General features: G+C 35.1%; 2 protein-coding genes across 5 annotated transcripts; one reads left to right on the forward strand and one right to left on the reverse strand.

Moving 5' to 3' along the window:
• Nucleotides 1-4,462: 4,462 nt before the first annotated feature.
• LOC124178022 lies at nt 4,463-9,301 on the reverse strand. The gene is made up of 8 exons (XM_046561087.1): nt 8,675-9,301; nt 8,272-8,566; nt 7,307-7,449; nt 7,008-7,147; nt 6,883-6,924; nt 6,590-6,795; nt 6,014-6,484; nt 4,463-4,755 (listed from the first exon to the last, which is right to left on the reverse strand). Exons 1-8 carry the CDS (start codon nt 8,897-8,899, stop codon nt 4,598-4,600), a joined length of 1,680 nt encoding a protein of 559 aa, XP_046417043.1. The 5' UTR covers nt 8,900-9,301; the 3' UTR covers nt 4,463-4,597.
• Nucleotides 9,302-9,693: 392 nt separating this feature from the next.
• LOC124177775 (serine/threonine-protein kinase 11-interacting protein) lies at nt 9,694-20,651 on the forward strand. Of its 4 annotated transcripts, none has more exons than XM_046560565.1 (18): nt 9,695-10,633; nt 10,742-11,038; nt 11,133-11,326; nt 12,093-12,414; nt 12,533-12,961; nt 13,112-13,190; nt 13,280-13,454; nt 13,547-13,679; nt 13,817-14,005; nt 14,396-14,485; nt 16,712-16,847; nt 17,057-17,181; nt 17,291-17,461; nt 17,648-17,838; nt 17,924-18,021; nt 18,198-18,400; nt 18,577-18,881; nt 18,998-20,651. In XM_046560565.1, the coding sequence occupies exons 1-18, from the start codon at nt 10,168-10,170 to the stop codon at nt 19,190-19,192; spliced, it is 3,798 nt and encodes a 1,265-aa protein (XP_046416521.1). In that variant the 5' UTR covers nt 9,695-10,167; the 3' UTR covers nt 19,193-20,651. The 4 variants fall into 4 exon arrangements, with proteins under 4 accessions (XP_046416523.1, XP_046416521.1, XP_046416524.1 ...); XM_046560568.1 differs by having other exon boundaries at nt 18,769-18,881; XM_046560567.1 differs by lacking the exon at nt 17,291-17,461 and having other exon boundaries at nt 9,694-10,633.
• The last annotated feature ends 1,693 nt before the right edge of the window (nt 20,652-22,344 follow it).

Raw genomic sequence — 22,344 nt, forward strand, 5'->3', positions numbered from 1 at the left:
AGAAACATGCTTACGTTCAGCGGAGCCTGAATGCCGACTCCCGTTGCGCCTTGCGGAGTACGGAGAGAGCCTCCGGCGCTTCGCGACGTTATGCGGCTTTCTTACCGCGTTGCCGATCTGCCCACCTTCGTCTACGCGCAAAATACATCGACAATCTTCTCCGGTTATCCGGACATCCTGATACCCTCGAAAACTATCGCAAGTTGTACCGTTTTTCATTCTTCTTCGCGTCCTATTCTCTGTTCACCATATGAGATACCGAATTGGATCTTCAAAGAACTCGCGTGTTCGTTCTGAATCGAATTTCTTGATTACGCTGCAGCTTTATTGCTGAAGTATATGCTGTTATCGGCCTGTTAACGAACCGCGGAATTCCCAATGCGAAAACGGTTGACGATATCTTTTAGTCCCCGATTCGTCAGAGAATACGGTTTTTCGATGCTTCGGAAATTAGTCGCGTTGTAAATCAATTTTACACTATTAACATTTTTCAACTTGTACGAATTTTCATGGCTTGTTATAATAATAAAAATAATAATTACTAGTTATTGTTCGTTAATGTTCTCTTGTACTGACGGACAGAGGTCTTGATGTATGTACCGTTTTCATTTGACTGACAATGAAACATATTGCAGATTAATTTTTATCTCAACAAGTATCCCTGACATTAATAATAAGGCTTCATCAGTCATGCATTCAAGACTCATCTTTTCGAGAACATACTTGATTGATCTGGTATGTATAGTGTCAGTACCTAATATGTATGCCATTAGGTCGATCATCAGTCCAGCTAAAGACTGATTGTGCACGGTTTACATTTCAGTATAATATAATGGATATAGATGAACAAAGAGAAGAAAATAACTTTGACAAACTAAACTTATACTTACGTCGTATATTTCTAAGTTTCAAATAAAGAAAAACTGGGTGGGGGTAAAAGACTAGAATGACCAATTTACAGAAGGACCAAAATATCTCATTTTCAAAGACGCGAAATTTAATTCGGGGGATTATCAAAATGTGTAAAATCCAATCCAAGTATGAAAAATTGAACATATAGAAAGTCAAAATACGGAAAGACAAGATGTTTAAAGGCCCAAACATGAAAGGGCAACAGCTAAAATCTGTATACGATATTATATTATCGAGACAAATTCTAAGGATTTTACATTTTAGCATTATATATTCCTTTTATATATTCTTTTTATCACTCCATAATTCAACTTTCTACATTTATAAATTTTATAAATAAAATTTTCGCATCCTTAAAAATTCGATATTGTGAACCTACTAGTTTTGATTATCCTCATTTTTCCCCCCACCCGAAGATATTCGGGTCCGTTACAATTATTTTCGATAAAAATTCTGCAAGAGGTAGCGGAGAGAAACGCAACTTTTATACCAATAGTTCTGGAGTTGTGAAACGAATTTTTGATGCGACCTACGTGAAACAGCGAGATTCGTTTTGTTGTCTGACTGAATGTACCTCAAACATCGCAATTTAAGATATAAAGTAGATGGAGGAGATGCAAAGTTTGAAAGCAATAGTTATTTCAAATTTTATCGTGGTATCAGCTATTCGTATTACAGGCCACACGGTTCGAGCTTTGCATGCAACAATATGAGGATGGTTCGAACCAAACTTTGTTCAAAACATAAAAAAAAACTCATAATTAAAATGGCGCGCATGTTATATTTAGAAACCCATAAAAACCATCCCCTCGGTATTCTTATCCATCGATATTTTATCTTCTTTTCGAGTCACTTCCACGGGAAATAACCGCGCGTGCTCAAGGCAAAATATTCATTTTTTCTCGTGAACCGCACCGTTATAATGGGATAAATATCTGCAAGCATAACTATTCCTATATCCATGTTCGAAAGCCGGAAGAGTTTGTTTTCCGTTGAAAGGTATTTTTATTCCCTGATTACCATTCGCTGACCCCTCAGGCTCGTTAAGGGTGTATGGATTTGGTAATCATCCGAGAAGCGATAAATATTACAAACTATGCGTAATCAGAGAGCGAACCTCTCATCTACCGCAATGAATACAGAGTGGGATTTTGCAGGAAAGTAGCGGTGTAACGTTACAGCAGCGAGCGCGTTGAGATTGCTGCCACAGAGGAGCTTTGCATGTGAGATACGAGAAAATCGCTCGGAATATCCGTACGAGTACAGGTTTATTTCATTAAAATGTACATTCATTCACAGATAGCATTTACCAGCTGCGTACCTATATCCACACGGGTACATACGCGCACGTTGCTGTTGCGTAACAACTTATACTACGGACCGGAAACTGACCGCGAGGTGGTCAGTATGTATATGAGGATATTCGAGGTCGTTGAGCTCGTCGGTCGCGTACATCAGAGTGCTAAAAATTGGGTTTGCGATAATAATTGTAAATTTATCCATCGTCGTTACCTCATGTCAGCACTCTCAATTTGTAAACAAGTTTTTATTGATACGACTTGTACGAGTATATGATCGATTATTAGACCCTGCCTTGTATTCGCAAAATCCCCAATTTCATTCCGGACTTCAAATTATTATATTATTATTATTATTGTTGTTATTGTTATTATTATTATTATTTTGTTTGATAGCAGCGATATTCTTTTATACTTTTGAACGCTACCAAAGAAGGAATTTTAATTCACTCCGTGGTGAATAATTAATAGCACAAGACACCGCAGCCCTGTGACAACATACGAAACTACTGGCAGACGTATGTTATATACCTATATGTATATTTATCTATACGTTCTTAGAGAGGATCCGGTTACGTCCAGCCTACCGATTAAGCATCAAGCAAATGGAGCAGAACAATTCACATTGGAATATGCGAGGCACCGAATCTCTAACGATAAGGCTTGGAGAAAAAAAATACATACGAATGCGAAGGTTCGTGTACGCACGAATTGAAATGATAATTAAATTACGATGACCACGTGTGAAAACGATGAAACTTTTTATCTTTATATTATACGCGAAAATGTATAATTTAGAATAATACTGATACATATACACTTTTTATGAAAGTTTCATAATCAGTATAATTCACGTTTATCTACCGTATACACAATAAATATTTGCGAAATTTTACGTTAGGACGGTATATTTTACGTCGTACAGATTGATAATTACCTATGCAAAACATACCCGAGATTGCCGAGACAGTATGAATTTTAGTTGGCACTATATTCTAGACTATATTATTGTATTTATAAATAAAAGCGTCTGACTTCTTTATCTGATTACCATATTTAACAAAAAATCATTATCATATTGTAACAACGATAAGAAATGGCATGGTGTAACGCATTCCGTAATAATTAACGAGATGCATGATTCAATCTACGTTGAAAAAAATACGTTTTATAAGTTTATTCATTTTCGATCTAACAATAACTTATCTTCATCGTTACTAGATTCACGTGATTCGCATGCGGTTTTGCAACGGCATCTTTACCGTGAATGTTTTTTTTCCCGCTTTTACATTTTTTTTTTATTTTACTTCGATTTGTTTGGTGAGGGTTGATCGTTTGGGCATTAGTTTCACTCTCGCTGGGACACGCGTTTGACCTTGATGACGTCATGTCTCTACAACCAACCAGAACCGAGTAATATTTCTTATAATATTTCAATTCGTCTAGATTGGCTGGTATGACGATGTGAATTTTTTTCAGATAGTAATACTAATGCTGACTAAAACCTCGCAGTCACAAATTTTTTGAAACATTATTACTTTTACATTAAAATATATACTGAGAAAAAAAGTTTTTGCCATGTTATTTCCAAAAAAAACTTCGATCACAAAGCGGACTATCTTAGAGTTTAGGTAAACTCTGTAAAAATTCGGCAATTGTTTTTGAATTATTTGAAGTTGACTTAGGAGGTAGACGGAAAAAATTCGTCAACAACCAAAATAAGGGCCACTCTAATGCTCAGTTATGGCAGACCATAGACTAAATAGTAAAATATGCAGCGGCACGAAAGCTGGAAATAATAGGATAATTTCAATTTTTTTAAATCACAGATTATTATTAATGTGATGCAAAAGTAAAACTTCTACTTGACTGGTTTCTTTTTTCAAATGTCGTTTAATTCGGTTCAAAATTGGATAATATTACGTATATTGACTCGACGCTACCTGTAAGAGGTCAATATACGTTCTGATACGGCAGCATCGCGGAATGAAATACCATCGAAAATGGCTGTATCGATTCAGCCTATCCTGTATGTTCCGCATACCGACCAGACCGTGTTTTTTCAGCGCCCTCAAATTCTGCAAGATTGCGATTATTCCGTTGCGCGTTGACGGTAGAGTTTTTTTTCTTAGGGTCTAGATCCAGTCTTAATAGACCATACTAAACTAAGGCTTACACAGCTGAGTTCGGCAGCTGCATGCGCTTCAATTTTCCATACCTATTTTCGACAGATAGCTAGTGGAGAAAAAGAAACACCCGAGGGCCGACGCTACGTTATGAAACTCAAGTTTATGCAGCTTTTACGAACAACACAAAGAAGATATTGATCGTAGAATCCGTCGGCTCACACTTAATGCGTTTATTATGTACAAAGTAAGCTGCATAACTCAGATTAAGTAAACTGGAGCAATACAGATGTAAGTTAACAGAAAATAATACAGACAGTGTGGTAAAATTCGTCCAGTTACCGCTAAGCTTGAAATCTCCAAATCGTTATCACCGTCACCGCGACCTCGATCTTGTCCATCGTCGGGTGAATCATCGTCTGAAAAATAATAAAAAATACGCTACATTAGTATTTTTAGAACCGCAATTCAATGGTAGAAAATTTCTTTCAATTATTAGTTAAACACTTCGATTAGTCTTCACAGACTTTTGACATCATTATCTATTGGGATGCAATATATGGGAAATAGCCACGTTTCCGTCGATTTGGTTATAAGAAGATCAATTTGGTTGTAAAAGTTACTTTTTGACCCAATTATTACAGTATAATGTAACTATATTGTATACTATTGTATATAAACTCAATGTAACAGATTAAGAGCCTAATAACACTCGTGAAGTTTACTGTGCTTTGATATTTGCGTCATTTACTCGCATTGGGGTACCACACTGCTGAGCTACATTCAACATCTGATGAGTCCCAGTATAAATATTATCATCGTACAAAGATTGAACCCATATTTTATTTAAGATTAATGGGCAAAGATTGAATTCAATAAACACAACTTGTTCATTTGGTTACAACTGGTTGTACAAAACTGTGTTATATTGGGATCATGCGAATGTTTAAACGAAATTACGAACAGATCAATGATATGTTATCTAAATTGAACGACATGCTTCAATTAAATTATGCACATGGCGTAAGTATACATGGTTATATAGAGAGATATCGGTATGAAGGGCATGAATTCTCTTCATCTATGTAAAATATGCAATACTATCCAAGGTTTGTTCGAATAATTTCTGAAACGCAAGTTTTCTGCGTGGCTCGCATTTTTCTTGATCCGCTTGTCCCACATACGGCTTGTTCATTTGTATCTGTAAAATACTGTACCTATTATACTAGTCAAGTTTAGGATTTTTCTTCACACACCAATGAGAAAATGTTTAACTTTTCTTCACAACATAATACTAATGTCGTAGCACTTCAATTTCATGAAATTTATAATCAACTACATACTTCAATTTTCTGGTTTAGAGAAGTGAGTATAGTCAGCAAAAATTATCACTGTGTTTGCTCACCATAATTAGAATACTGTGGTGTTAGACCAGTTGAGCCCTCCACCTCTTCATACTCTCCTGCAGGAATCCTTGTAGGTGGTTTATATTCTCTTTTAGAAAGTACACAACACTTTGTGGGGGTTACTTCTGGCGAACCTGGGTGGCCTTACATTGCTCCTTCCAAAGCGAGTCTTCCTCATATGTAGATTATGAATTCGCTGTGCTGCAGTCGACAGTTGATCCCACACCAAATTCACACAATATCTAAAAATTATTGCGAATCTCATACTAACCATAGTCACCAAACTCCTGGGCCTCCGTGTCGTCTGAATCATCATCCTCGTCTCTGTTCAATTCACCATCATCATCCTCGTTCGGGTCGTCAGTCTCGTCTTCTTGATCATCGTCTTCATTGTTATCGCCAGTATCATAATTATCGGCATCATCAGTATAATCATCATTATCATCATTATCATCATTATCATCATTCTCATTATTGTCACTATCATCATTATCGTCATTGTCGGCAGTATCGTAATTATCGTCATTTTCGGAATTATCTGCAGTATCATCATTGACGTCATTATCAGCATTATCGTTATCACTTTCAGCAACAATTTGAGCTTCCGGAGATGCAAGCTCTGCATTTGTGTCTGGAGTTGGACTGTGTTCTTCCAAATAATCGTAGCTTGAAAACATCAAACGCCTACGCAAAGGGCTTCTGGGATTCTCAGATTCGATATCAGACAGATATCTAACACGTCCTGAGGCAAAGATTAGTCAAGGATCAGAAACTCGTTCTTCATCTAGGATTCCAATAGAAACAGTGATCGCCTTGCTCAACGCAACCCGTAGTGAAAATTACTTACGCCCCAGATTTTCCTGATACAAGTGATCGGATCGATATTTTGATTGGTGATTTTTTTGATGTCGTGAACGAGTTTTACTAGAAGACCTAGCACTGTCTTTCTTCAGATTAATTAGGCAAGGTGCAGATTCAATTACGCGAGTAGCTTTCAAGATGCCATCTTCATTCCGAACAATGCAAGTACACCTCTTAGTGTCTGCCGGGCAGCTAAGAGGAATAAAATGTGATATCATTGAAAACACAATTTAATAAAATAATATTTTACTATTTAAAAATACTATATAACAAACATACCAAAATGAACCCGGCCCAATACAGTCAATGGCTGATTTACCCCTGTAATATTGGAAATTAGAAAAATTTTATGGGTAAAGATGTTTATCAATTGTACAAAGAATTTGTATCAATCTCGTAATTACGTTAGCTGATTACGGCATATCGCGGTCGCTGTTGCGAAAATTCTACCATCACTATTTTCACAAATTGGAGTAGACCAGTGGGACCAAAGAGACGTTATTTCGGGGGGAATCGAGGTCCATGGGCCAAACTCTTCGCAAAACTGATAAGTAATTATTGCCCAACTTAAACTCCAATGGTAAGAAGTAAATACAACTTGCACCAGGAGGATGTACGTACTCATTAAGTAGAAAAAAAAACCGTCTGCACACGATTTGCTTAGAATCAACAATTTTTTTGAAAATGAAGTGAAAAACAGTACCGGCTGTTTTTCATGACATTCCGGATCGCATTGCGGAGAATGAATTCCTTTAATTGTCGTAGCACTACATTCAGCCACTCCGCATACTCCTCGTGGTGAACAAAGAGATTCTGGTAGGGGTGTACGGAAACAAGTTGGAAAGCCTATGTTAAAACGATGTAAAATAATCAGATGTTGTGTACCAAACCACAAGTCATTGAACTAAATTCAGTTTTGTTGTCATGAAAAATGCAATGGCAATATTCATAGATCGGCTAAAAGCAACTATGGATAAATTTAAATATTTTTGAAATTGCAAATTTTTGTGACTCGTAAAAACGATAATTTTTTAGTAAAATTAAACATATTTAAATATGCGTGATGGTATTGATCACCAAGACCACCTAGACCAGATTCAAATCGGAGAAAATTGTGTTGATTCTTGCAGTACTTTACGTGAAGTCATTTGTGAAACTGCTCTTACATATTTTCGATTTCTGCGGTACTTTACGTCGACCCACTTTCGAAAATATTTTTATAAATTAACACTAATCAGAATTTCAGAACCAGTATAAAAATGTATGCATTTTTCAAATTGAATTTTTTATACTTTTGCCAGAAAAAATTTAAAAAGTTTCTTTACGTTTTGCTGTAAAATTATGAATTCTGAAAACTAAGATACACCTATTCCGAAACTGGTATCTACTGTAGTTACCTATACGACTTTTTGGAAGAAAGTTTTTGATATACCGATCCTCCCCAATAAAAATCACTAATAATACTATTATGTTGCATTAGTTTCTTCAGGCTTGTAAAATAGCGTAATCGTATCATTAAGGTCTGTGAAATGTTTCCATTTATGAATATAGCAGAATTGAATTTTGATAAACACAAGCTCAATTTCCTGTTTAAAAAATCTGATCATTATTACATTTCATGGAATGTATGAACACTTGATTAAATCGTAATGAATTAACAGCAAGAACCTTCAGTCGGATAAAGTTGTTGATTGGCCACTGGTATGGAGCAATTGCAGGGTTTGGCATATTCAGTAAGCAGTGTTACGTCACATAATCTTTTGTGAACACGTGCGCTGGTATTAGCCGATGGTATAGCTTCCGTGAAGATACAGTCAGACTTTTTCCGTCGCATCAGCTCATCAGAACACAAAATCCAAGAAGGAACAGTGGCACATTTACATAGACCGAGAAAAAACTCGCCGACTTCAGAACTGTCAGCAAATTTTGACTTCCTTGGAATATTCCGAAGTTCGATGAATAACTGCAAGGGAAATGTTGGTGGGATTAAGGTAAAGAAATATTTGAAAATGGTTCTACTAGATGATAGAAGATTGGATTAAGGACAAAGTATGTGAGAATTAATACATACGGCACAAAATTCTTCACCAATTTCAACGAACACACACTGTTGGAGATGCAGCTGCTGGGTCCAATGCCCAATGTTGTAGCTTGGATACTCGTCATTTCCTTGTGAAACTGAGAGAAATAAACCCCATCCAGGATCGTTGTCATCACTTTTGTCAATGTCATTCAATCCGATGGTTTTAACGTAAAATAAGATCACAAATATCATCAAATATGTAAGTATAAACATAGCCTGCTAGTCATTGGTCGCAGTTCCCGCCGGGAAATTCGTGACACGCACGTCAGTCAGGTTGTCACCAGTCGCCCAGAGAGACAGGTGGTGCCAATCAAGCCAGCTGTCAAAACATACACTGCTGCTCTCTCTTGAATTTTTAGTACACTCATTTTTCAACATATGAAAAATCAACCGATCGACCACGGAGCTTATATATGAGGAGAATTATTGACATAGGCTTCTTGGCTTTATTTGCGATCAGAAAAAAGGAGCCCGATCATTTTCTCACAATATTCTAGTAAGGATAGCGCTCGTTGGTGACATTATGTCAGGTTCATGGCGTCCGTTTGTTATTGTTTGTATCACGTGATCGCCACAGATCGCGGCATTCCGCTTCTACACCTGACACTAGCAACGCCAGCGCCTCTAATGTAGAAAGATCTGGCTGCAAGTGTATATATATAGGTATATCAGTGTGCAAGTGTAAAGGACGTAAAGAGTGGTAAGGAAGGAGTCAGATGTGCCTGGCTACAGCCGCTGCAGCGCAGCTTTTCGGATGAACCAATGGAAAAGTTCCGCGAGTTGACGTGAGGCGCTGTTTTCAAAACACTTATTCAATGACATTTTCAAATCTCAATTAAATAAAGTTGTGTGTTCCATTTATTAAATCTATCGTTAAAAAATTTGCAATTCAAGATATTTTCATTTTACTACGTTAACAGCAAAGAATCCTCTGGTTGAACCCTTACTGCTAATCAGCGCCATTCTGGTGACTTATTGAATTACTGTGTGATGCCTTGTGGCGGACACTTACAGTTGAAAACCCAGGTGACATTGTCCTCATTCCATCTACCATCCGTAATAAGTCGAGAGGTCCGAGAGGTGTACGAGTACTGTACAGTGGTTTTGTAGAATAGCGATAATACTTCGTTAGGAATGGGAAGAAAGGAGACACGAATGACGTACAAACGACGATAGAATTATTTGACACGTCCGCCTTTTGCAACGATTAGTTGTTTGAGGTTATGGAATTATATAACAAAACTTAAAAAGACTACATTGTTATTGTTGTGACATTTGGTGATAGTAATTTTTATCATTTCCAAGTATGCTAGCATTTTTAATAATTTGTCATCGGTATTAGCCCGTAATGATTGACGGATGTTATCTCCGTAGCAGAAGTTCCTTTCCACTTGTGAAGATAATGATATTTTTAAAAACATAACCTGTTCATCGAGGTTACGAAAGCACAATTGAACAACTCGAGTAACGTAGGTAAAAAGATGTCTGCAGTTTCATACAATCCTCGGGATATGCCTGGTAGGCAAGAAATAATAGAGCTTGCGAGACTCTTGCGACAGAATGGTGATAAAATCCTAAGCGCAACAAGCAAATTATCCTTGTCAACATCGCTTTTGAACAATTTGAACGAAGCGTTTACTTTAATTGTTGACGAAAATGAAGACTTGGAATCCTCGTTTCGAGTATGCAATAGTTCAAAGATTGACATATTCAGAGACCTCAAGTTTCTCCATGACATCGTTCAGAAAACGATCAGCTTGAAAATTACCCACAGACCCAGTGATTGTAAAACCAATGTCGATATAACAAAATTTAGACACTTAAAATACCTTGAACTACAAAAAGTTTGCATTGAATCTGTCCGAGGATTGCAAGGGGTCAGAGGACAGTTAGAAAATGTTGTATGTGCCGGTGGCAGAGGTGTTGGTTCGGTCGGAAGACTGCTGGGTATGTTCGGAAAACATAATTTTTTCTACACCTCTCATTAGTAATCGTAACTATGAAACCAGAATAAATTGAATAATACTTATGCATTTATTGTATCTCCCAATATAGCTGCTTGTGGCGGGGATGCGAGTGCAGATTTTGTATGGGGATCCTTAAAATCTCTGATATTACCTTACAATGCATTGGCCAGAATAGATAAGTCTTTGGAACTAGCGCCATGGTTGCAAACGTTGGACCTGAGCCATAATTTAATATCATCGGCAAAGGAAATAGACTGTTTGCCAAATTTGAGAAAAATCAACTTGGGATATAACAAATTAGAATCAGTACCAGAATTTAGTAAGCCTGTGTTCCACAGCTTGCAAGTTCTTGTATTGAAGAATAACTACATAGAGAACATTAGTGGTAAATAAACAATTTGGAAAAACCTTAGATTTTATGAAGAAATATTTACTCTGCTGATATTCATATGAGTATAATATTAATCACATTTCTTTAGGACTCAAGGGATTGGAATCTCTTTCCGAGCTTGATTTGTCGTATAACTGCTTGACAGATCACTCGGTATTGTGGCCCTTAGAGAATATGTCTGCACTTTTGTGGGTTTCCTTGGAAGGAAATCCTCTAGCTTTTCATGAAAGACACAGAATATTTTCTATCAAACATTTGCATCCAAGCCTAGCATATAGTAAGGTACGATAAAAGATTTTTCATTATTATTTGTTACGTTGACTAATGTTATTCTTGGATATGAAGGTCAGAACTCAAAACACTTTTTTATAGTGTTAGCGTTTCAGCCCTGATGGGGGCCCTCCTCAGAACCAATTTATTTAAACCATCTGTCACGAACAAAAATAATAAAATAATGTACAACTCCTTTTTTTAACAACTCCTTTTTTTTTGTTCGTGACAGATGGTTTAAATAAATTGGTTCTGAGGAGGGCCCCCATCAGGGCTGAAACGCTAACGCTATAAAAAAGTGTTTTGAGTTCTGAACTTCATATCCAAGAATAACATTAGTCAACAAGTCACCAACGTCAAGAAAAAATTGTCTTCATTATTTGTTACGTTTGGAGTCTTCGATCTGGAACACAGTTCAATATGTACTTCGTAACGCCTGTCCGATCAATCGTTTTTCCAACTACTTCTACTTTAAATATGCTTTGTCTTCACATGTGTTAACATCCCCAATATTTGGATGCACCAAATTATATTAAATGCTAATTGGTAGAATAAAGGTACCAACATTAATGTTCTTGGAATGCAAAATATTAACTAATTGCAAAAAATTATTGGAAAACACGTCTCTGAAAATTTAATTTTCTCCAACGTAAAAAATAGTATGCGTACTTAATTTGTAAGAAATTCACATCATTTTCATCATGTCAATTCTGAATATGAATTTAAAATCTATACTATAAAAATATGATGGTGATTTTGTGTTGTCTTTTTGTTCTAGTTTATACTGGATCAAGTACCACTCTCTAAAGCTGAAAAGCAAATTGTCAGTGAAAATCGATTGTTCTCAATCAGATCTACACGCTCTGTATCTGGTGATGATTTAGCATCATTATCGAATTCTATAAGATCTGATGTTACATCAACTTCTTTCGAGACAATGATATTCAATGAATCTCTGACTCAGAGCCAATGTTCAGATGTAACGAAACACGAGCGTCCAAAATCTCGAAAAAAGAGAAACATAACAGACGCTGTCATTACAGATATTGATCACAGTAAACAAGATGGCAAGTTGGATTCCAGTTTAATTTCCAACATAGGTAAACGCATTTGCAAATCATATAAACGTGTAAATCATTATTTATTCATCTTTTTCCATATGATGTAATAATAATTCACACTTAATGATGTAAAAATAAGTCACACTTTGCGAAACAGAAGCATCGACAGAGCACTTGGATGTCAAAAAACAAGTGGAGGCTTTGCGTGAAAAATATGGTGAAAATGATTGGCTGCATGAGCAGGCTGGAACATTCGTTCAAGATATTATGGGATTGGAACGCTCCTCTGGTCCCCTGCTGTCTTACAAACCAGCTCAAACCTCTGCAAATACACCAGTCGATGTACCAATCAACGACTCACCTTCTAAAAAGTTGGATAATTCGAGCGCAGCTACAGAACTTACTGCCGAGCCCTTGATAGAAGCAAAATTTAAGCAAATAGATGAAGATGACAATGAATCCATTGGTGTAGAAAATGAGAAAGACGAAGAAACTTTGGACAGTAATAATTTACTTGTAAATGAAATTGTCTCTGTATCCACAGTTACGCATTCTCAACCGGAGCCTGCATATGACGGTGACGAAGGTGCGTCTATTTCACAATTTATATGTGCATGATTAAACACAAAATGCGATTGTAATACAAGCAGTGTGGTATTAAGATAATAAAATTACTTATACTTGATTTTAATACAGAATGAGTATTGATCAACTATCTGTATTTTTCTGTGTTTAGAGAAAGGCGATTTATATGTAGTGCAGAAAAAGAAGACCACAGATGAAACCGAACGTTTATTTTTGGTAGTCACACCTGAGTATGTTAATCAGCCTACAAATTGGTGGAATTATCTTCAATCAACTGTTTATTTAACTTTGTTAATCTCAACCATTTTCGATATTACAGTGATATAAAGGAAAAAGATGAAATGACGGGTAGGGTAAAATGTCGCTGGGCAACCAACATGGTTCTCTCTTGTGTAATGGGTAGAGGGGATGTAACAACTGTCGATATTATTTTTGACACAACTAAAAGAGATCGACAATATAGGACTTATTTCATGGAACCTAATGACGCTAAGGTATAACTTAGACACGTACTAATAACGTTAAACATAAAGCAATTTTTTGTGTTGATATACATAATAATATCTATTTTGAATTGTACTTGTAGCAATTGGTAGCTACTGTTAGTGAAATAATAAACGGACAACAAATAGCATTGAAAGTTTACAAATGCATAAAGTGCTCAACTCATTTCTCGCAAGACGTAGATCGTACAGCATTGGCTTCAGTTTTTATATCAGGTGAGCTCATGTGCAATTGACTATCTTTGGATTTACTTTTCCAAGCTGGAACTGCTAATGTAACAAATGGATTAACTTGTTGTCTCAAAATATTAAAATGTGCTTAAACAACTCTGCTAATCCATGACTTGGCTCAGATTTGAAAGGACCCAAATGCCCTACATGTGGAAGCAGTTTTGTCATTGAAGAAGATGAACTTCTGACTCCAGAAGTAGATAAGCGTGCTGCTGTTAGAGGAAAAGATTTCAACGAATTATTGCCGGAACACTTACTAGAACCGCGAAGTGATGTAGGACTGCAACATTCAGAATCTCATTCGAGTATTGGTGAGTCTTTCATACACGAATTGATAAGCTTTGATTTAAGATAGCCAGTATTTTGTGCACAAAACTTTTATAACCAATTAACTTTTTCACTAGCAGAATTGCAAAAATTGAGAATTGAAGTGTCTTGCTTATCATTTTTTTTCTCACAATCAGTATTGGTTTATAATTTTTAAATATTGTGTTGTTAGATTTACGTAGGAATTAGCTGAATTTTCTGTAACGTTCTCTTTGGATTTTTTTTATTCTCATAGCAATACCATACAAAAAGGATCCACAGTTGACAATCTTTTGAACTTACGAAGTTGTTTCAGAATAAACTTTTCCTAAACTGTTGTTATGTAGTGCTTTTAATTTGTAGTACATAATGTAACTTACTAATCCCTGGTGCAGGTGCCATGGAAAGTGACATGCAAATTGTTCCCAGTTCTATGGTGTACCCTGACTTCCACACCCAAGCCCAAGCCAAAGTCCAAGTGCAGTGTAAGCTCTACCTAATCATGATAATGCATATTAAATTTCACCCTCCTGCCCTTCGCTTCTGGACTTTGCCACTTTGAAGTTGTTCATCTGTCAATGTTTTGTGCCTCCAAACATCTTTTTGAATAACATCACGAATTAAATGATTGCGGGATTTTAAGATATAGATATTATTATGAAACTTCATCATAGTATAAATATCTGAACTGATGATATATAGTTAGCTCTGCAGCCCTGAGAAATAGAACGAAAAACGAAAAAATTACAGTGAGCCTATAGCCATGATACATTCAAACTACAAAAATTCCTACAACCCGATCTTATTGATTTAAGTTATATTTATTTCAACTCAAAATTGAATTATCCTTAAATGAATGGAATAAATGCATATAAACTACACCTATTCTATTTCGATCCTCTTATCAATTTTGATGTATCCACACATTTGATATATGCTTTGAACAGATAATACGATAATATGACACATTTTTTCCAAATCCACATTAGGAGGCAAGGGACAATTGTTTCTTTGTTTTTCATTTGATATTTACTACCAAGAAGACTAGGGTAGCTGCTTACCTGGAATTACTAGGATCATAAATGTGAAAGCTAGATATTTCACCAGTTTCTATAGTGTCGTTGCTTGGGAAATTTTAATGAAAGTCACTTTTGCCATTTTTCATAATGTTATGCATTTGTACGAGTAGACCTTCGTCATCCAAATCAATCCTACCTCATGTATTATACTTTCCTTGGTTTCTCGGATTTTTTCACACATTTTCTTTCCTTCTTTGCTTGGATTGTAGTTAACTTACTTCTGACATCTGCAAAAGATACGCATTTGCATTGGAACTATGTAGTATCTATGGAATGCATACTTTTATAAAACCTGTTGCTATTTCTACAATCTTTATAATATCTTTTATCTATGAAGTCGAAAATGATCCAAAAGGTTCAGGGCATTTGTATATACATATTAAACAGAGAATTAATTTTTAGAATATCAACTCTGCCTTACATGCTTTGAATATAATTTGATTAATTAATATGGTAACCTGATACTTGCAATTTAGATATTCAAATATACCACAATCACAATTTAGTTTCGCTAATTTTAATTCTCAGGGTTATTTTTATGCAATATTACATAACCATTAGTTTGTCAAACACTGTTCACATCAATTCATGTCAGAAAATTATTCGGCCTAAATGCAACATAATTTCAGCAGTTGACCACTTTTTCTTGGGTACTGTTAACATTGGTTCAAAGTATGGACTCCTAAAATGTTAACAAAATGCTCTATTTAATCAATTCTGTTCAAACAGAAATTTCCTTTGCTGTGTGTTTACCCTATTCTGTGCTATAATTTCCAAGCTTGTGGAATACATTGTGGATTTTACAGCTGAATTCACAGCAGCGCTCAAATGATGCCTACTGTATAGAATGACATATTAATCAGTTTTTCAAGTAATTAGCCTTATAAAAATTTTTATATGACAGATAAACTTTTATACAGGGTGAGGAAAAAGTATGGAAACTCCTAAAAATCTCTCAGGATTCGGTTAAAACAAAAATTACCGAGATTAAATATTACGTAATTTTTAACAACAGATTCAGTCGTGACCTTTGATTTGACCTTCCACCTCATCTTCAACGTAATTTTGAGATGAACTTTCTTTTTTCAAATGTGAACCCTTATTTTTGGTGCCAGAATTCTCAAGAGTGTGAAATTTTACGTCCAAATATGTGTTAAGGTCTAGGGTCAACGTGACCTCTATGGGTCAAATAAAGGTCAACATTATGCTTGGTAACAACATCGTGCATAATTTTGAGAATCCGCATATCACGCAAAATGTTTCACACAAAAGTTGCCAGGTTTGGTCAGGATGATCTAATCTGCTTTTGAAAGTTGATCTTGAAGTCAAACTTCAAGGTTCACTATTCTTTGATGAAAGTTTTGATTTTTATTAGTAATTCGATAATTCTTGACATTTGGTTACATATATTATGCAATACTATTCTATCCTAGCTATAAACAGAATTGTTTTCGTATAATATTTGATTACTGTAAGACATAAGAGCAGACCTGATGTATTTATAAAAATTACATAGAATAATTGATATTTTGTGACGGATATAAAAAATTGTGTTACATTTACTGTCAATGTGTGAATGTCGATAATTATTTCACAATAGGAAATATAAGCAGCTTATTTTTCTAAACACAGGCTCAGCAACTAGTCTAGATGACTCAAGAGAATCAACCCCGTCAGTTGGAACAGTGACAAAAAAATATGAAAGTGATATTGAGATCTTGAGCAATCCAAGTCAAAGTAGTATTGAAGTATTGGACGAAAATTCAATGTGAGTATCGAGGAGTTAGTACAAAGATTTATAGTCACAATAAATTATTTTCAATAATTTTTCGACTTACATCTTGTGCTATCCCACATTGTAAATCAAACGTCCGATACAGCTTTTATTAGTTATAGCATTAAAGTAGTCTTATTTCATCTGGCACCTTTAAAACTTGAATACACAAATATGAACTTGATATTTCAAATTTCCCCTAGATCCAGCTCAACGCCGATTAGAAAAAGGTCATCAGAAGAGAGACGAATTGCAGTAGTTCCTTCTTTGTTAACAATACCAGACGTGAATATTTTACCTGCAGGTTTGACCGAAAGCAGTTCTTCTGGTCAGTACTAGTCGAATATCGTTGAATGAACAAATTGATAAATTGGAGTATTGCATTTTGATCGATTAATTGATAATCTACCCTGTGATGTCCTCATGCTTCCTAACAGGTTCCTTAACCGATAGCGTGTGCACTACGTATGAGAATAAACGTCTAAAGCCTGCAGAGTCTAACACTAAGTTGATTACAAACGCATTGAGTGGAAATGGAACAGATACGACGGTTGACCAAAAAGACGCAACTCCTCAACCTGTTACCAATCTGAGTTCTATTCTCGGGGGTAAATGAACTAGAATACTAATTACTAAGAGTATGTGCAAAGTAGTGTACCCCAAAGTGTTCAATAAAACCAGTTAACATGGTAGTGTGATAGATAAATAATGAAACTACGTGAAAAATGCAAAAACGGTTCAATAAAAACTGTTAAACTTGGTAAATATGATCATGAGTATTATTTTGAATCCAGGACTGTTATCCAGTATGAAAATTGGACCAAGTAAACTATCATCACCCATATCTGAGACAGATCCAGCATTTGTTGGCAGTAGTATCCAGTACTCGTATACAAATTATAGCAGCATTGATCATAGAGTAAAGCTCCACATTATTTTGCATGTTTTCGAACATCCACAAGAAGACCTCGTTCTTCTTCTTAAAGTGAGTAATGAAGTTCGTTCATAAATTTGTAAAGCCATTGAATTTTCGGATGATTTTCTTTAATTTCCTCCGCTTACATCTACAGGCAGACATATTGACAAAAGATATGTCTAGAACGATTCCAGGATGTCTTATTTTATCTACTTCTAAGGTTTACCTCTTGAAGATTATTGGACCCGAAGGGTAAGTTTAACCTTAGCTTTGTATCTCATGGCAAATTTGACGGATAGAAAAACCATTTTGTTCGAAACTAAAAAGACGAAACATGAAGGTGTAAACAATAATCAACTCTAAATCCATTTCGTTCTATTCTATTTAGTGGGTGTAAATCTAAATGTGTTATTTTTCATCACCAACAGAGAAGATCCTCAGAAATGGCTACAAAAAGAATGTAGCTGGACAATGGATAGACTTCGGACATTTGCTCCATTACCTTTTAAACAGGGAATTCTAGTTGATTTTTATCAACCTGGTACACTTGAAGAGGCATCATCGAATACAACTCTAGTGTGTATTCTTCAAGATTTTCAAAGGACGTCAAACTTCCTGTCATATCTCACCGGTACTAAGCCCCTTGTTGAACTCTTTAAATGCTAAGTAACACAAAGCCAATCGGTATTTTATAGTGATGACTTGTGTTAAAAATATTTTTTGATTAAAATGAGTCCAACCAACATCTGCATAGAATTAGAAAACTCTTAGTCAATAATGACTTGGATAAATATCTTTGATTCACAGACTTGTTATTGCCGGATAGCTGTGAAGTCAAATACTCGGTTCCGCAACATTGCACCTCTCGATTAAACGATCTCCTCAAATTTTCCAAGAGTCATCAGGATGGGGATGCACTTCGCTTGCTTGCTTTATTTTCTCGCTGTACAATCAAATATGAAAATCAAAATACAATAATTAAAGTTGCCGGATTGCTAGTGACGATGTCAACATTGTTGGTAATGGAGGACAATATGCAGTGGCTGATACCCCAAAGTTCGGAAAAACCTGTAATTGTAGCTGAACAGGCAATGAGCAATCTCATTGAAGTGGTTAGTACATTACTTACATCAATAAAATTTCATTCATTGGCAAGCACATGCAATACTTTATTTTTCATTACTTTGTAATACATCATATTCATGAGATTGACACTTCAAATTGCTAGGAACACAATGGCACTTCATTGACTCTGAGCTATTTGGATGAGGTAGCTGGTACAGAAGAAACGTGGATCATTGAATTTGTATCGTCAGGCGCAGTTGAAACTGTTATAAATTCAATCCAGCCACCATGGGAGGATCTTTTTTCTGTCCCCTTGCAGGTAACCCATAGAACACCACTGAATACTCCAAAAACGTAAAAAGGTAGGAAATGAGATAGCAAATGAAACTATTTTATTTATTTGTACAAACTAAACAACCCCACTGTTATAGCTACATTTATTATTAAACGCGGAAGGGTTTCAATAATTTGGACCTGTTTCATGACATGGCCTAAAGTACTCGTGTTTTTTCTCCTATAATGTAAATTTTAAGCACTTTTTGTTTACTGCTGAATTATAATTTATTAATTGACGTATTTTTTACTCATAGCAGCAAATGTAATATCTCGGTAAAATGTGAGAAGTTTTTCACTAATCGATATTGCTTATGAATTTTTAGTGTGTTATCGCCAAAAAGTTATAACTGGACTTGTTTTATTTTGTCTTAGATCAATTTGTATTGTTAATTGTAAGATGTAGTAGAGAATTCATGGCTGCAGATTACATGCATATAACTTTTATTTGTGTAAAATGACTATAATCCAGTCAACGTTAGTTTGTAAATTCGTTCTTGTGTATTATATTTTAATTTTAGGACTATATTGAATATATTACCACTACTTTCGTCAACACTTATTTTATTCAAATTAATCGTTTACGTCTTGGTTCGCTGTATGACTTTTTTTCTCTAAAATGTAACGAAAATTGATATTAATGTATAATCGTGACACATATCGCTCAAAATATAGATATAGCCTGATGAACACCCAACAAGTATGCATGTGGTCATTACTGAGCTGTGATAAATACGTATTTAAGAATAATTGATATACACACTAAATACATGCATACTTATTCACTATTTTAAACAAATACTAGATAACACGGTATATACACTCCGGAAATAACTGGAAAAAATCTGGAAATTTGCTGGTACCTCAGGGTACTCATCAAAATTTTATTTAACTAACGCAAAATTCACTTTCAATAATTTCGAATTCGAAAAAATCAAATCAGATTCATCGCCCACAGAAACTCTGTTTGCTTTGGTTTTTTGATTTATTATTGTAAATTAAAAAAATTTAAACGAATAGAACAAAATGATATTCTTGTAGCCCATGTTTTGTTAAATTATTAGTCGATCATTAATAGAAGACAGCTGCAATGGATAATCTGTGACTAAATTGAACTTCTCTCTTCCAATTTGAATCAATCAATGAATTATGATCGACCCTGGGTAAGAGGTTCAGTAATACCAGTAATCGATGTCAAGGTACCAGGAATAAAATGTCCATTTAAGAAATCCGAGAAAAACCCGGGATTCTTTTTTCTGTTTTCAGTATACACCGTGTAAGATGGTACTTGTGTGTCGTCAGTATTGTACAAATTATGCCTCTGTTTAACTGAAAATGCAACCGTTCATAAGTTAACGATATTCTAATGTGCTGAAATAATGTAATATGTTGATGAGTGGTACGATAATATTATGAGATTAATATCTCTGCTTACGGAACTAACAAATTGTATAATAACGTTGAATAAATACTATTTTTATATACGTGTAGTAAATAGTTGACCAATTTGTCTTTGATTTAGTGAAGCTGTTCGCTCAAAACGAGCTGTTTTAAATTCAGCACCCTTAAGCACACATAAAGAACGTAGAGACATTTAACGAGGCATCTATCAAGATGCAGTCATTTATTGCGCATTATACGGCGCCTACCGTTTCATGCCGAGGGTAGTAATAGCGGGAATGACGTACTACTTTGTGTTCTGATCATCGAGTGGTCAAGGTACCACTGGACTATTCTAATATATTCCAATCCAATAATATCGCTGCTTACATAGTGATCCACTATTTTGCATACTAATAATAGGATGTAAAGTCATTTGGTATGCGTTATCTCGCCTCGGAAAATGTCGGGGGAAGTGGGGCAATCCTCCCTGAAAAAAATTATTCATTTTTTCTATAAGTCGTCTTTTACCCGTCTGTGGAAATATTCTACAAGTAATTATAGTAACTTGGCAAATTTCTATCAGTGTAAAGACTGATGAAATTCTCAGAATCGATTTGTATGCATATGCAAAGTGTTCCATTTTTTGATTTTTTTTTTTTTTTTTGTTTGGAATTCGTTCAAAGTTTTTGTACCTACCTCTACGTACCCTTGATTTGCGCGCATCATCGGCAAATAATGCGACGGAAATCTCTGTCGAAATATTCTTAATTCACAGCCTGTGCCCTCATCGTCATCCTGAGAGAGTGATGGGCCCATTCTATATGCAGATATTTCTTTTGTATGGTTCAGATACAGTCTAGCTAATGTTATAGGAGTCGCATATTAAATTAGTCTCTCGTTTTCAATTGACGTTAGTTAAACTTATAACGTTCACAGATTCAAATTAAGAGTAGTATAATATCAATGCTACAGTATGCTGTATCAATTTTTCACCAAGGAGAAACTTCCCAATTATAAATAACATCTTTTTAAAATTACATTCAACCGATCAGAATTCGCGTTGGGATACTGAATCGTTTCAAGAAGTTCAGTGTTGTGGGGCATTCCGTGCCGATTCAACCAGGTTTTAAACTCACCATTTTTAACTTTGTCGAAAAATTTTCAAATGATATGGCGTTTACAATCCACGATTTTGTCACTCGTCATTTTTTCATACTGCGGGTTTCGGTTTATGAATGTTTCGAAGTTTTTCCATCTTTTTCAAAAGTCTTGAAAAATTCTCTGAAATATCATCTATAGTTTTTATCATTTGTGAATCCGTTTCGTAAAAATTTCTAAAATATCTAAAAACTTCTCGCAATTATTTACAGCGCTATTACAAATATGTCAAAATTGTATGAGAAGTGAAATTAGTTCTTCACTCACTTTTTGTCGTATTTATGAATATTTTGTTTCAAACCAATTTCTACTTCGTTATAATTTTAATTTCTGAAGAATCTTATGGGTTCGAATATGATGCAATTTTTGGTAATATTTTAAAATTGATTTAATACTGACGTTTACGAATCACAAGTCTTAAAAGTGTTACAAAAAGTTTAATAAAAAATCGTTTCGTCGTGTACTTTACTTTCAAATACTCAGCTTAGAAACCAAATTTACACAAATTTTTCGAGGATTTTCAAGAAAGTAAACGACAGAAATATTTCAACATTGATAATTCAAAAACCGTCGTACAAACAAAATAAAATAAAGGAGAGAGTTTTATAGACGTTACTATCATGTGACAAAGTTTTT

The sequence above is a fragment of the Neodiprion fabricii genome, chromosome 3, assembly GCF_021155785.1.
Source record: "Neodiprion fabricii isolate iyNeoFabr1 chromosome 3, iyNeoFabr1.1, whole genome shotgun sequence".
Classification (NCBI taxonomy): Eukaryota; Metazoa; Arthropoda; class Insecta; order Hymenoptera; family Diprionidae; genus Neodiprion; species Neodiprion fabricii.

Bases quoted from the DNA above. Each gene is read 5' to 3' on its own strand.
- LOC124177775 (XM_046560565.1), top strand. From the start codon at position 10,168: ATGTCTGCAGTTTCATACAATCCTCGGGATATGCCTGGTAGGCAAGAA. The intron at 11,039-11,132 runs GTAAATAAACAA...ACATTTCTTTAG, and splicing joins CTACATAGAGAACATTAGTG to GACTCAAGGGATTGGAATCT. The intron at 17,462-17,647 runs GTAAATGAACTA...TTTTGAATCCAG, and splicing joins TCTGAGTTCTATTCTCGGGG to GACTGTTATCCAGTATGAAA.
- LOC124178022 (XM_046561087.1), bottom strand. From the start codon at position 8,899: ATGTTTATACTTACATATTTGATGATATTTGTGATCTTATTTTACGTT. The intron at 7,450-8,271 runs GTTCTTGCTGTT...GTTTTAACATAG, and splicing joins ACAACTTTATCCGACTGAAG to GCTTTCCAACTTGTTTCCGT. The intron at 6,485-6,589 runs GTAAGTAATTTT...TCTTTGCCTCAG, and splicing joins GTATCAGGAAAATCTGGGGC to GACGTGTTAGATATCTGTCT.